General features: G+C 41.1%; 1 protein-coding gene across 1 annotated transcript; it reads right to left on the bottom strand.

The window, feature by feature from the left end:
• Window positions 1-54: 54 nt before the first annotated feature.
• On the bottom strand, window positions 55-16,136 carry LOC125227283 (CD109 antigen-like). Its single transcript, XM_048131546.1, is given in 27 exon segments — window positions 55-1,076; window positions 2,229-2,397; window positions 2,623-2,725; window positions 2,825-2,997; window positions 3,175-3,312; window positions 3,568-3,758; window positions 4,000-4,177; window positions 4,291-4,498; window positions 4,663-4,802; window positions 5,049-5,291; window positions 5,380-5,540; window positions 5,705-6,009; window positions 6,107-6,260; window positions 6,355-6,409; window positions 6,487-6,603; window positions 7,032-7,196; window positions 7,406-7,567; window positions 7,775-7,981; window positions 8,068-8,244; window positions 8,416-8,639; window positions 8,642-8,742; window positions 10,483-10,619; window positions 11,323-11,479; window positions 12,042-12,220; window positions 12,506-12,689; window positions 13,230-13,295; window positions 15,924-16,136. Coding segments are annotated over 27 exon segments (4,332 nt in total). The 5' UTR covers window positions 15,944-16,136; the 3' UTR covers window positions 55-858.
• Window positions 16,137-16,231: the final 95 nt, after the last annotated feature.

The raw sequence follows: 16,231 nt of genomic DNA, 5'->3' as shown, positions 1-16,231 counted from the left end.
TTAGTAAAAAAAAAAATCATACTACGATTTTCCTGCTTTGGAAGTGTTGGTACCTACATTGCTGATGGTTGGGAAATCACACTTAATTCAAGTTTGTTGAAAATGTAACCCAAAATAATTTAATTTTGGAGGGAATTTTGTAGAGTAAAAGGCCAGACTTTTTTGATTTCTTTTAATTTCGATGTTTTCCAAATGATCATGTTTTATGTACCTAATCAATTTTATACTGTAACTATTCGGCGATTTTCATCAATATATGACTTCGTAGGTATACTTTACAATAGCGCAAATACTGCTAAATGTTGCCAGTATTACAGTCATATTCTTATTGTATTTAATACATTAATAAATTATTTACAGTTAAATATACTATCTTATAATTTAAACTTAATTATTAGTCAAAATCTATACAGCTTTTGGTAAAACCTGTGATTTACCCTTAACTACGTTATATCACATTAGTCGATTAGAAGTCTATGAGAAAGAAACTATACATACATAGTTGTATACCTTACGATACTATCATACCTATGCTTAACGACAAAAGTATGTATACATATTTCGTCCGACTACAGGATTCACTGGGACATTTGAAACTGGTGCTGTTTGGCAAAGTAAATAATCTATTTATGATAAGGTCCCTGCGGCTAAATTCGTCTAAAAACAAATGCTGTACACGATTATTAACTTCATCTATAATAGAAGATCGACTTTTGAGTACCGCCGGGACGTCATGCTGCGCCGATAAGGAGCCGTATCAGAGCATAACTCATAGCAGTTACTACAGCTTACTTTACGTCCCTCGCCCTCTCGTCACTGTGGTGAGTCTTGTTAGTCAAAGGATTTATTCAACAGTCCTCATAGAAGTGTTAATAGCAGCGCCGCGAACGCCAATACAACGGGTGCCAGTACGTGCGTCGCTGCTGCGTCTGGGGCACTGCGCGGTCTGGCAACGTCGCCGGTGTCCGCGCGCTGCGCTGACACGGAGCCGCACGCGCTTGAACACGACGCCCATGCGCGGCAAACGTCGCAAGCGTGCGTCGTTATTGGTTGGAAGAACACGCGCGCCCGGTGACCTGAAATAACACCCAGTCATTTAAAGAAACGTCTGCTGAAGAATTGGATACGGCTAAAAAGAAGAAATACAAACATCCTAATGGCGTTCAGGAGAACACAATAGTTCAGACGACTCAGACATAAATGTGGGACACAGAAGGAGACAATACAATTATATAAAAAAAACCGGCCAAGTGCGAGTCGGACTCGCGCACCGAGGGTTCCGTACAAACCTAAGGTTTTCGGAATTTTTCCTTTATGTGTGCTATAAAACGTTGCTTCATGCCAAATTTCAAGATTCTAGGTCGACTGGAAGTACCCTTTAGGTTTTGATTCCCTTGCGAGTACTTGCGAGTTTCAAAATATGCAGCTTAAATTGCTGTTTCTTTTGATTGCGTTGACATAGAAGTTTGATTTTGTTACAGCTTAAAGGTATTATAGACCTGAGTATTTGGTATGAATTTCAATTTAATACCTCTACGCGTTTATGAGGAAATGGGTAGTAAGGTTAAAATTATAAAAAAAAAAATATATTATGTGATGTAACTAAAAATTTATGGTTTTCGTAATTTTTCCTTTATCTATGCTATAAGACGTTGCTTCGTACCAAATTTCAAGATTCTGAGTTCACGGGAAGCACCCTGTAGGTTTTGATTCCCTTGCAAGTGTCGAAAATTTGCGGCATAAACGGCTGTATCTTTTGATTGCGTTGGCTTAGAAGTTTGATTTTTTCACAGCTTCAAGGGACAGTAGACCTGAGTAATTGATATAAATTTCAGCTTCATACCTCCACGAGTTCCTGAGAAAAAGGGTCTTGACAGACGGACGGACGGACGGACAGACGGACAACAAAGTGATCCTATAAGGGTTCCGTTTTTTCCTTTTGAGGTACGGAACCCTAAAAAGGGAAATAATGGTTCAGTACACTTTCTGATCTGAAGGGTGCAATTACACTATACTACAGGCTGTTCGTCTAAGACGTTCGCCGATTCAAAGTATGAGATTTCGAGGCAACCGACAATACTGATAATGATGCGACTGCACCTGACATGAATCGGCACAGCATTATTTGTGCCATCAAGGTTCGGTAAAGCGTCAACATTCAAGTCATGTTAGTTTCTTTGTCCAGGAAATAAATGCAAAAAAAAGTAGTGAAGAAATCAAAAACTGACTAGAGTCGTAAAGGTCCTTGAGCGTAGCTACTCCAGGCCGCTGGCGCGCCACGGCGATGGCGCGAGGCGCGACGAGCGTGGCGCAGCGCTCAGAGCGGCCAGCACGCACCCACGCCAGCACCACTGCACCGCCTTCTGACAGTCGCGCTGTTGTCACGTGCGATGCAGCCTGTGGGGATAGGACATTATATTAGAATATGTTATACAACTGGAATGTTACTAGAATAGTAAACTAGAAGTCCCATGTTGGGCGCCAGTATAAAAAGATCATCAATTCTAGTATTACCCTCGAATGAAGAATGGAGGTGAAAAATGGCAGAGGCATAACACATTTAATGTAGTCCCACGTTGGGCGCCAATTCGTCGGTGTAACAGTAGCAGTTGAAAATCTTACCGTCAGTTCGGTTAGAGTGTGGATGTCGGCGAGGTACCCAGAGGGTAGCCGCACGGTTAGCAGAGTAAGCCCGCTCTCGGTTTCGTTACCTAGTGCGACGAACCTGCAACAAATTGACAAAATACGTATTAGATAAAATTCTAATTAATTTCCGATATACTTGGACAGAAGTTTTGTCGGTAAGTGGGGAATTTGTACTGACCCTATACAGATAGATAGCTGCAAGCGGTCCTTAGTAGACACCTGGTCCACTCTGGGGTCTAGATTGAACCTTGGCCAGGCTGCAGTGACGTTGGTGCTGCCTTTAGTCGAGAGTCCCACGATGGCAATGCCGCGACCTTCGGTAACTGCACTAGCTGAACGAGCTGCACGGACCTGGGAATAAAAGTCCCTTATTTTTAGTTCAGTTACGAATTATGCCTCTATAAAACACGACTAAAATGACCCCGAAGTTACTTGTACAAAAAACCATTTTTTTTAAATATAAAAATGCGGTTGACGCAATCAAAACAAGGTTGACGAAATCAAGTTTATAAATAAGTATTTAATTACCAGTTGTGTCTGTATGACGAGCGCATTTTCGTCGTCAATGTTGAACTGTCTTGCTTCTTCAGATCCAGTCACATTCACCGACAGCCGAAGTTTGTTCGGAGATCTGATTTCCTTAGCAAACATTGCTAGAGCATCCAGCTGAAACAAAATAAAGTGATTCAATTGAAAATTCAATCTTATTAGTTGATAGCTTATTACAAATCAATACATTTGTGCCAGAGTGGTCTGATCTGAGTGAATTGACATGCCACAAGTTTTTTAAAAGAGTAAGAGGTATCTAAAAATTTAAATTGATGTAGGTATTTGCGCAACTCTGATATCAGAACCCTGGATCAGAAATATTCACTGGTGTGTATTGTATTAAATAAAAAGGCTTTTCCCAGTAAAGCGTACCACATCAGGATCCAAGTCGCTCTGAGCCTGCATAAGGTATCTGGCTACGGGTACCGCTTCGTCTACCAATCTCTCCGAAAGCATGGCGCGGAGACCCCAGGCCGCTGTCGAGGCTTCCAAGCTGTTGCCCTTCAGCCATGGGTTACGCCATTCGTTGCCGATCATCTTGCGAGACCAGAACTTAGTTGTGCCTGGAATAAATAGGTACAAATATGAGCAAAGAATTTGATGCGTCAAAGTACATTAATGGTTTGTTATAGTGCTATGTTTGCATAAAGCAAGCTACTATTTTATACTTAGAAGGAAAGATCTCAACTGCAGTTCCAATGACACCAGGGAATACGCATCTTGTTTGGGAAAATACATAACCACAACGAAGTCAGACGTCTGTTAACACCGACATTCAAGAATCTCTCAAGCAGTAATAATTACCAGAAGCGTTGGCGTATCGATCCATCATCTCCAGCGCCGTAGCGGCCTGCGGATGTCTTGCCGCGGCGAGGGCTCCGGCCGAAACCGCCAGGGAATACGCGTCTTGGTCTGGAGACAGCGATCCTGCCACGTAGTCAGAAGTCTGTTGGACGGCGCGCCTTAGGAATATGTCGTTGCCCTAGAGAATATATTTACATTAAAATAGGTTGTATGACCTTTACAGCCATGTGAAAAAGACTTGCACCCATTATGTTTGTGTCAAGGTCACAAGGAATATACTATATTAGTCACCTGCGCCTGCATGAATGCCAGCAACGCATAAGCAGCAGTTGGCAAAGCTTCCTGGGCATGTTGGTTGAGACGCTGTTCGGGAGCGCGGAAACTGCCGCTAGGGCCCTGCGCATCGGCTAGCCAGCGAATAGCTCCCGTTGCGGCCGCCGGGCCCACAGCTACGTGGCGCGCGCAACGGACCAGCCAACGTGCCGCCACAGCTGTCATCCTGTCATCATCAACAAGCTGTTATGAGTTTAAGTTGTTACAACCTACCAATGCCTTGGAGCTTGATGTATAACGTTGGTTATATTATACCGCACTTCTTATTGGATCTTGGATTGAACAGAGTCAACAAAGGGATAAAGTCTTCAAAGGGTAAATTATACTAACCATACGTCTCCTGTAGACTCATCATTGGTGTCGGGAGCGAAGGAGCCATCCGGCCGGCGGTAAGCCATGAGCCGCTGGTAGCCGGCGGCGGCGTGGGCACGAGCCTCGCTCGTCACTGCTGAGTCGTCTTCGCCAATCGCCTATAACAGAAGGTGGATCACATTATTTTATATGTACGTCTGGTGCGATTATGTAACGGTGCTTTGACGCAAATGATGTTGGTACAGGAGTCTGGACTCTGGAATACTTATGCGCTGGACTTATTGTTAATTCCCGTTAAAAATTGGATTCAAACCGTGGGTAGAATTATGAAGGAATATTACATTTCACCCGATTTTTGAGTATGTAAAATGTTAAGACTGCTTTCAAAAAGTCGTTCTAATAACCTGCAAGTAGTCAAGCAGCACGCAAGCCACTGCCATCGGGCGCAAGGCGTGCACTGGGTCAGCAGCAGGAGCGGGTGCCGCGCGTGCTCTAGGCAGCGCCGCGGCCAGCAGGTCGCCAGCCGCCAGCAGCGACACTGGGCCTGCTCGCGTACCCGGCGGGGGATCCATTGTGACGTTTGCACGCGCCACGCCTCGCCGCCCGTCTAGCAGACCCCAGGACCAAATCTCTTCTTCGTAACCGTCCTAAAACAATAGTTAATAACTCAACCTCATATTAATCTTCAATAGTAGGTATACTTAAGAGGAGGACATATATCTCCATCATCTGTACCTTGACGTCAATAGTCCTGAAGAGCGAAGCTGAGACTCCATCACCCGTGGCTTCAACTATGATAGGCGCTTCTCCCAACCGCGTAGCGCTCACGAGGAACGCTGTGCTGACAGATCCTCCTGCTGGGACCGACACTCGGAGGCGGCGGTACGTCTCGATCTCTGCAAGTTCACATTATATGATGCAGATAGGCTAAGCTCAACCAAGAAAAATTACCTTCATCGCACGTCAATTACAGGGGTAATAGAAAGGTATTTCTGTATTTGACTAAGTAAGGTGAAGGAATAAATTGAGCAGAGAAAAATAAACTGCGGAATTGACTCACTTTTAGTGGAATCAATGTTATTCTCCAGCGGTTCAAACTCAAAGTACTGCTCTGAATTGTGGAAAGTAACTTCAACGCTTGTATCAATAGTCAGCGTGCTTTTCAGCGTGATAACAGCCGCTAAAGCTTCCCCTCGCTGCAGGCTGGCCGGCAGCTCTGCTGTTATGGTTAAGGGTATGCTGGTGGTGAACTTCTGGGGTGGAGCGAGGCCAAGACCGAGCTCAGGGTGTACCGCGAACGCTCCTACCAGCCAGTTACCACTGGTTGTTGGAGACACTCGGTTCTCAGAGCCCCTGCCGTCATTGCTAAAAGAAAAAGATGGCATTGTAATATACAAATTTATTAAAATATGTATTCCAAGATTATTACGAATTGCAGGCGCTATGGTCAAGATTTTCGTACCCGATTGAAAAGTTGGCAACCGTCCATGTAGGCTGAGGGGCGAGTTTGAGGTAATAGCGCGGTGTTGGTGGAGTAGGCAGGCGACTGAAGGCGTAAGGTCCCGCTAGCGGAGGCCGGGTGCCTGTCTCTGGGAGACTTAGCGGCGGTGGTTTACCTGTTGGTTAAGATTGTAATACATTGGTAAAACGACTTATACATGTATAGGAAATCTATCAGAATCAAATCATCATTAAACAAAATTGCATTACCTCTAGGATCACTCCTCATTACAAATCCATCTGTTAAGATTACTACACCTGCATTCTGAAATGAAAACGTACGATCATATACATATTCATTAATCAAAACTAAGATAAATGTACGTTATTTTATTTACTAACCGTGAACACGTCAAATGTAGCGTTGCCCCCCAGGTCAACTCCCATGCCTGGCAAATGGTCATGATTCTTGAATATTGAATGTTTCAAGCCACTGAAGCTTTCTACTTCTCGTTCGATCTGTACAAAAAACAGTACATTTTAGTTCAAAGAAACTTGAGATTTGTAGGTATGTTGTGGTACCTACAATAAATAATTCAGAAATGTATATTATTACATAAATAAATGAAACGATTGTCATCTTGGCTAGGCCCATGTATCGAAAAGAGAAGGTACGCTACTAAGTTTGGCGATGACCAGTCAATACCATCAGCGCGACCATGATTCGGGGGATTTCGAAAAGTGGATCCAGAACAGTAGCTACAGATGCCATCGAGAAACACTAAGGGCAAGTTGCATCAACCACAGTCAACAGACATGCAAACGTCACGCAGCAGAAGTCTATGAAAATTCCCATACAAAAAAAAAAATTGCGAACGCTAAATTTGGTGACAGGCGGTTTAGTACAATCGACCCTCAGACAAAAGAGGATCCCAGTTCCTTCTTACCGTGTGCATGTCAAGCCCGCTGCCGAGCCCATCCTCCCCGGAGAGTCCCGCGAGGGCCGCCTTCGAGTCCTCCGCTAGCACGGCAGCGTGAGCGCCAGGCTCGCCAACCACGCTCATTTCTACCCCGCCACCTGGTCGGTAGCCTCCGCCTACTGATAGATATACCTGAAACCACAACCACAAACTAAGCTAAGCAGTAAAAGTTTTCTGAAAACATTATGAAACCACACAGAGATAGTTACAATCCACATAGAAAGTCCAGTCAGCAGTCTGAATAGTTGACTACTGGATTGTACGACACAGGAGTACTTAAATGGAAAGTTCGCTAATGTTATAATATCAAAGCGTTATAAATATTCGGAAAATATAGTTACTTTGTGCTGCAGCAGATTTTTCTGCGGGGCATATATCGCTGACGCCAGTAAGATGTCTTGGGTGGAGTCCAAAAGCGGATACCAGGCCAGCAGTACGCAGCCAGGGGCCATCCGCGCTTGCACCGGTATGGAGACGTCTACACTTGTGCGAGCAGGGCTCAACTGTAAAACAAAGTAACATAAACGGTCGAAGCAACGTAACGCTGTTGAAGTGCAGCCGATTATTGTTCAGTTAAATACTTTTGGCCAGATGGTTGTAACTTTTGCAAAAAATAGTCCTGCCCAACTTGGATACGACAGGAAAAACGTTAAGACTTCACCTGTGTTGAAAAACACTAGTAAACCTGATGGGGATGAAGTATAACTTACCTCTATAGTTTTGGCGAGAAGGATATCCCCACGCCCTATAACAGCGTAGTGTAGCAGATCCATGCGTTCGGTGGAAGAAATACGCGCTCGCATCTCGCCTCCTACGAAGGTATCCCGAGTCAGAAGTTGCACCGTCAGGTATTGCCCTTTAGGGCCAGCAGATTTTATCACATTGATCACTCGTTCTGTAACCTCTTTGTATTTTATCTGTAAAATTTTATACTTATGTAATATCAGGTTTACTCCTTAACACACAATCTTATTTAGAATTCATTATTATGTCGTCATCTTACCACTAAGTTAAGAGTGAGAGCAGCATACGATTTATCAGGCGTCAAAGTGTAGGTGGCTAAGCCTTTCTTCAATGGAACTGTCGTCACGTTGACCGGCGCTCCATCATCCCACAAGCGTTCGACCGTGACGTCATCGTCCACATCTATTATTTGTCCCGATGGATCTACCACTTCGATCTAAAAACATCAAGAATATTTTAGCTATTTAATGGTTCAAGTTCAAACTGATAGTTTAACCTTGAATTTATAGTTTCTTTCGTGGTAACAGAAGCTGTCGGTCCATTCCCAAATTCGTTCCGCCGTAGGGGGTTTTAATTTAAATAGTTTAAGAAAGTATGCTTTGCTTACCTGGACAGTGTATGGTAACATTGGTCTGAAGTACTCAGGAGCAGTAACTTTCAGTCTATAAGGCGTCCTCAGTAGAAGAATTCTTGAAGAGACATTTTGTTTTATCAACGTATCTTTTTCCTCCAAAACTGCCTCAACTACCAACGGCCTTGCCGCGTCTTCTGCAAGGTCTAGGTCAGTTTTTAAGTCGTAGGTCACTTCAGTGTTACCGTTGAAGTCAACGACTTCCGCGCGGGATTCGAGAATACTGGCTGGAGAATGTCGGAGAAGAATACTGCATACGCGGATAGGGTCAGTTCTCCTTGTACCGGTAAACCGGTGAAGTGGCTGGAATTAACAAAATATTCAATAAAATCTGAGGGTGAATTCCGAGGCCCTAATAGACACCTAATAAGACTTAGGTACAAATGATTGTCTAACTTTGCACCAACTCTAATAGAACAAATAGTAAAAAAGTAAGGAAACGTCCATTTTTCATAGAAAAATAGGTATAAACTTTGTCATTTCAAATGCTATGCAGAACTTACTCCGATTCTAATAAAATCCATAGGTATGTAAAAAAAAAATCTGTGCAATTAATTTCCTCCTCGGACATGATGGCATGCCATCCGTAAATAATTACAATAACAGCAAAAAGTTATATTCAAACCGCTTTTTGCGCGGCTTTAATTTATTAAGGCTATCTAATATTTGCACAATTCCGAGGAGCGCTATAAAACGTATAAAAACCAAATGACCGCGCCAAAAGGTTGCCCTGGGGCCTTATTCGACTCAGATGAACTGTCAAAGTCGCATCACTTCACAATCAACAACACTGGATGATTATTAATTCGATCAAAAGTACAAGCCAAACATAGGTATTAATTACCTAATTGAAAAACTAATGTAACAAAAGTTTTGTTTGATTACTACCAAACGGTTTTCCAAACTAAATTGCAACGACTGACGATTGTACCTATTCGAGAGCATGCGATTTGATCCACTTCAACGGAGAATCAACTTGAAACATCAGTTTTGTCATGTCGAATAAAGCTCCAGCCCTACCGCTTCGTCGCAGCTCTACATTCAATCGGAATAAAATCTAATTCCATTGAATAATCAGTTTTCCATCATTGTTACCATTGTTGACAGCTTTCGCGGAGAAAATAGAACTCCTTTGTTTACAATGGGAAGTTATTATTGATGTTTGTTTTCACTTTAACCTAGTAAAGTAAATTCCACGATGTTTTTCTTGTTTATTTTATTCTGAGTAGGTACTGGAATAAATTAGGAACAAATTGATTTATAAATAGACCTATTGTATGGCGAAGGAGTTTCATTTCTGTAGGCACATTTCGTACCGATTATCACCTTTACAATGAGATTATATGTTTATGTAGGTATAATACCTCTTATTATGTATTAATATCTGGGCGACCGAGCTTCGCTCGGTTCTATTTTAATATATCACGTCTTTAGATAAAAAAAAAACTCTTATAAATACTAAAACAAAAAAAAGACAAAAAACAAAAACTTAATTTCTGGCCGGGATTCGAAACCCTGACACCTACGATCTATCTGCGTACATTAGACCGACCTCGTACGACTGAGCTAAGCGAAATCGATGCGCGCGCGGCAAAATTAACGACCATATTTTACGTTTACTAACGCGAAAGAAAAACTCATGAAAACTCGAAAATTCGCGTTTTCCGGGATCTAAGGCTACGCTAGATCGATTTTTCACCCCCGAAAACCCCCACATAACAAATTTCAGCGAAATCGTTAGAGCGGTTTCCGAGATCGTCGGTATATATAAATAAATAAATTAATAAATAAATAAATATACAAGAATTGCTCGTTTAAAAGTATAAGATTAAAGAGTTCCTCATGGACCTAGTTATCCTAGCGGCACAGTATAGTGTACTCGTACTGTTATACGAGCAGTCATGTTTTGTAAAGATGGTAGCCGCGAAGTTGTCACTACTTGTCAGCGAGTATTACTCGAATCAATTAATCATCCAGCCGGACTTAATTTATAACAGATTAATTATGCAAGTGCTAGATAAAACAGGTCTTATAGTTACTTACTTAGCGGTGACGTTGATGGTGAACCGACCGGCGCTGAACAACACCTCTTTAGGCAGTTGCATGTCCATCTGGAATTTGGGTAACACGTAGTCGGCCACCAGTATTTGCCGCGAGTACACTTGGTTACGGACCTCCACCTACAATATACAATTTGTTTTATATCTCTTTTTACTTATGATACAAACGTAATTTTTATGATGCAACAGGTCGTCAAAGTTATCTTATCTTAAATCTGCACTGAGAGAAATTTGCATTGTGAATTAACAAGTTCGACTTGTTGCGGTTTATCCGTTTGAATTAGCCAAACGTATGTTTAAAACAATATGTGGAAACAAACAGCATGCAATAATACAAAATATAAACAATATGACTTTAAACTAATACATAATTATGTCTGTACATACGTACAAAATGCGTCACATAAACGTATGAGAAGAACGCTAAATAAATGATGCAACAGGTCGTCAAAGTTAGCCGGAGATAAGCTGAAGATATACCGGGTTTAACATTACGATGTACTTTACCTTAAATGGGAGATAGTGTAGCCTTAGGACTACATTTTCCCCTAGGAACTATACAATTTACTTTAACTTTTTTTTTTTGCTATTAGGGTTACTTACTAAGTAAGTAAGTACACTACACACATATATGAATTCGTTTGCCCTACATTTTTAATTTATTACTTATGCGTTCATACCTATTCATATCTCACATCTTAATATACTCAATAAAATAATACTTGAAACATGCACATGTAAATACAATATCTAAGGTCATCACAGAGTGGGTGTTAAATTCAAAGTCACGATAGCTATCTATGTTTCCGCTGTACTTCCTCACCTGTATAGTCCATTCCCCGAGTGCTGGCTCGTCAGCCAGTACCAACTCGTCGGAGAGGATCCCTCGGTCCAGGGAGACAGCCCCCCATTGTCTCACAGGAGAGCCTCCAGCGTCCATCACGCTCACGTCTATCGGCATAGACAAAGGCAGCAGGTACCTGCGGGTGAGGTCAATAACCGTGGTAATCACACGTAATCTTACGCGTTCTATCCGTGCTTGCAATTGCTTATGAAGTGCAAGCGAGTCGAACACACAGTATATCTCTGATCTCGAGATCAGAGAAAGCTATTCATAAAACAAGAATGTATTTATACTGGTTGAAATGTGTTTTTTTCATACGCTTGCACTTAGACAAGCGATTGAAACGACATCTTCTCTTCGGCGAGGGTATCGAAAGCGAAAGTGTCTTGTGTTACGGTGCTGATGAAATTTATACGAAGAAACATTGTTCATTAGATACGATTGGCTAACACTAGGTACTATTGTTGGTTTATAAATTCGGAAACTCAATCTTGCATAAAACAGGCAAACAACACACATACCTACTTAAAAGTAATTTTGGTCTCGTTCACTTTAAATTATGTACAATATCCATTACCTAGGATTCACACAAATAAAGGCCTTTAATATGTGCTCTAAAGATGACCTACAGTCACCTGTGGACGTCTCGAGCCCTAACTGACAAAATCAAAATAATCTCTTTAAACAGTTCAACTTACTTATCAAGAGCGACGACCCTGAACTTGATGGTGTCGCCTGGCTGGTAGACCTTCTTGTCGGTCTGCACGAAGACACAGAAGCTCCTGGGCTGGTACACTAGGCGTGCTGACGATGAAAACTGAGCGCCAGATCTGGACTGCGCTATCAGCTCGTAGTTACCGGGTCCTGGGTCGTCTATCTAGGGTACAAAAGAAAGTTTTAGATAATTATTTGATTGCGGGCCCCTTCTGGTTGAGACTAGAGGAGAAGTGGCGTACTAATAGGACTATGACAAGAGAGATCTATGCTCCGTGGTGGAAATAAAGGACTGTTATGACGATGACGAGGATTGTTAGAACCACATTTCAGTTGATACTTGTAGCTGTACACTTATCAGTAGACAGCGATAAAATAAACATATATTTTGATACGTGCAACATGCCACATATGACAAAATGATATAAGTAACAGAACATGTCAGTACCTCAAGATCCACGACCCTAGAGGATGCCGCCTGGACCTGGACCTCTCGCCCCTGTGAGTAGGGCTCTCCATTGGCCTTACGGCCTTCCACGGCCACATAGACGCTCTGGGCCCGAGGCCCGCCTGCGACCGCTACGCGATACGCGCTGTATGGCCGGATCACTCGCGGTCCTATCACTGATATGCTGCAGGAAATAATATATCATCAATTATTTGGTAACTTACATTGCTTAAACACCGTTATACACGCCATAGCAGTTTGTAGTTCAATGCTTAAACACAACATGATTAAATTAAGACTAAAGACATACATAGGTACTTAAAATAAATCGAGCAATAAGGGAACTAGGTACTGCTGTGTTTAGCTAGGGTTACGTAACGGTTATTTTAGCACACAAAGAACTAGAGTTATGGTTTGTTCGTTACATACACGATAAACACATAAGCTACGTAACTATGCATATACATATAGTAACTATATTTACAATGTGTGTCGCTCTATTGATTGTCATCTGTACAAGCAGTTACCTACCTGCTTGAATTAATGAATATGTTATGTAGGTATATCGTAGGTAGGTATGTGATAATTGTATAACATTGTAACGTAAAACACAATTGCCATAAAATTGTTGAAAAGGTTTTTTAATAGCAGTATAACATTATGTTTATAGTAGATATTTAACTTATAGCCATAAAATAAGTGATAATTGCTTATATAAACTTACCATTGAATAACAGCTGGAGCGACCAGACTTAGAAGAAATATGTGGAATGCGAGTGAGCTCATCATTCTGAAACAAATACAAGTTGCATCTTAGGAGGATATTATGTGGCTATTTATTAACTCAATAACTACACAAGGGTTTTCATACCATATTTAAGAACATTTCCATCTGAAATTCGAAAATAAATTCTGATAAAATGACCCGTATGACACATGTAGCCAAGATGCCAATTATCGGATCACGTAGGTGATCATTTATTTTCTATGTATATAAATATGTATTTATATTTATTTATTTAAGTATGTACTTATATCGTCGCTTAGCACCCATAGTACAAGCTTTGCTTAGTTTGGGGCTAAGTTGATCTGTATACGGTGATGTCCCCAATATTTATTTATTTATTTACACACATAATACTTTGTTGCTGGCAAAATTTTTAACTGACTTTTATTAAAATAAGGTACTTAATAATAATAGGTACAGAAAGATTAGCGTTGGAAAGCTGCCAGCATCAAGCTGAGATGACCAATTGACCATTTCGTGGCACTCCTTCCTATGTTCTGTTCTGTTATTACATTTTATATAATATTTATTTTCTGTGTTTTATATATTATAGGTATTTTATTCGTAAAGCGTACGGCTCATGAATAAATTGAATATTTTCTATTCTTATTCATACTGGTCAAACATTCGTATAGAGGGCTTTACAATAAAGCACCGTCGCGTCATAGGGGTCAGAAATGTCAGAATATAGCATGCGTTACACTTAGTGTAGTTCGTAGTTCCTTAGTAGAAAATTCGGGTCCAAGAAAGTTGTTTTAGGACATACCCATCACAGTAGGCGATTATATTAAGAATAACGAACTCTATCTATAGGTATCCAAAGCAAAAAAAAAATCACCTAGTAGAGCTGCTTATTCCTAGCCGCAGGTTACCTGAACATCCGTTTTGTGATCAGCATTTGAAGACACTGCACAGTTAAATAAATATTATAGGTAGCGTGTCGGCAGCCGATCGTGTAAGTCCTAAACATGTAAAACTTGAAAATCATTTTCTCGTTGTTTGAGATGCTATACCTATCATACCTAGTAACTTAATTAGGGCTGAGATCCGATTAAAGGATTGATTAGAGATTTGCAAGAGGTACCATTATAACAGCTGTTACTGTCTTTATAAGGAAACTTGAACAGCCTTCTGAACGACCATGCGTGCCCGGAATGAACACGCATACTTAATGGCATGATTGATATTCATTTGCACATTTAAAACAAATTCGGTTGAACATAATTATATATTCGTACTGTTAGTGTATTTATTTGTTCATTCATGAAATTAGGGACGATTACATCAGACTAGATACTTACGTCAAGGAAATTGCGCTTTGAAATTGGATTAATGATGAAGAAAAATTGGAAAGCTTTTCTTGCCGGATTTTTTGGTCCCATACAACTCAAACAAGCTTTTCATCTCTTAATAGCAATGGGATCAATTGGCGATCGGCCAGCAAAAAAAGTTGTCAATTTTTTTTCCAAAATCTGTAAACTCTAACCTTTATTATTCATTTGAAATCCAAATCAAGGGAAGGTCAAGGGAAGACCGTTTTAGCTTAGCGGCACGGGATTTGGTAGCTGACCACACTGATCCGCCATCATAATACACCATGAATTTATACTGTAATTAGAAGTCTACCTACAGATAGGTAACATTTAGATTTTAGGTCTATCACAAATCACAAGCACTTAGCCCTCGTTTATAGTGCTAGTATGGTAGGTAGGTACTTAAATTTACTTAGTGAGTAGATTCGCCTAACGTAGATCAGTTCCTAGAGGTAAACACAATTAGAAAATGTCAAAATATTATGGTGCCTATAATTTGTAGACAGTATTAGTGAATGCTTAATCGGAATAAGTGGTGGAGGGGTCACGGGATGAACTAAAGGGAAAGTAAATTAAGTGAACAACACTAGTATAACCTCCCCCTTTGCTCCACCAATGATATTCATATTTATTGATATTGTACATATTTATTTAAGTATGTACTTATATCGTCCTTATAGGGTAAAACATGTTTTCTTATGTGAGTCATAATCTTTATGTAATTGTGATTCATGTTTGTCATCGCCGGTTTTTATATTTTGTATTGATGCTCGAGGCAAGTGTTAGCTGTGTGTCACAATACCTAACTACACATGTTACGGAAGATGTCGTGGGCGTACCTATTATGTATAAAATTCATATGTTTACGTATTGAAAAACTTTGAAAGTTTGCAAAAAAAATCGTCCTTAAAACAACCATGATGAATGTAGTTTGAATTTAAAACAATGTTTTGCGTAAATAGTTTAAACAATACAGGAGATAAACGTTAACTTAAGTTTAATACAGCATTAGTAAGGAACTTTCTCTGCATAGACACATGAGCGAGTACAAACCGCAAGCGATGTTTACCTCTGACAACCAAACAATCGCTGCGCCGTCGGGAGCTATTAACGGACTCGATTATTACCTACTTACGAACCTTAATCCTTATGTCTTGGAACAACTAGTGTCTGACCTTCCCTTGGTGACATTCACGTAATATTTGGCATTTAAAAAGGACTTTTCATAAATTCTGGTTTCCCGCGCCATACAAAAATAAAGATTGCGCATGCACATCACTGTTCACATAATTCTTGTATTTAGAGCGGAAAATCTCACCTGCGTAACACTAGAGTCATTAGTTAAACTTAATAACAGTAACTTAACACTATTTGATAGATCGTTTCTGTCTGGTGCACATAGTATTTGTGGTGTCGTGACGGCGCGCAGCGACGCGGGGCCTGCGCGAGATGCGGTGCAACTGAACGGCAGGTTGCGCGGTGGCGCCCACGCAGCGGAGGGGCGCCGCGAAGCCTTGCGAAAATCCGCCGGACCGCGGACCGTGCTTGGCACACTGCCGCTGGACGTTGGACCAGCATAAAGCTGACCTACAATCACGCACTACCTCTTACGAATCTACGCGCCAA

The sequence above is a fragment of the Leguminivora glycinivorella genome, chromosome 6, assembly GCF_023078275.1.
Source record: "Leguminivora glycinivorella isolate SPB_JAAS2020 chromosome 6, LegGlyc_1.1, whole genome shotgun sequence".
NCBI lineage: Eukaryota > Metazoa > Arthropoda > Insecta > Lepidoptera > Tortricidae > Leguminivora > Leguminivora glycinivorella.
Note: the sequence above shows the minus strand (reverse complement) of the source record. Positions and strands in the feature narration are given on the sequence as shown.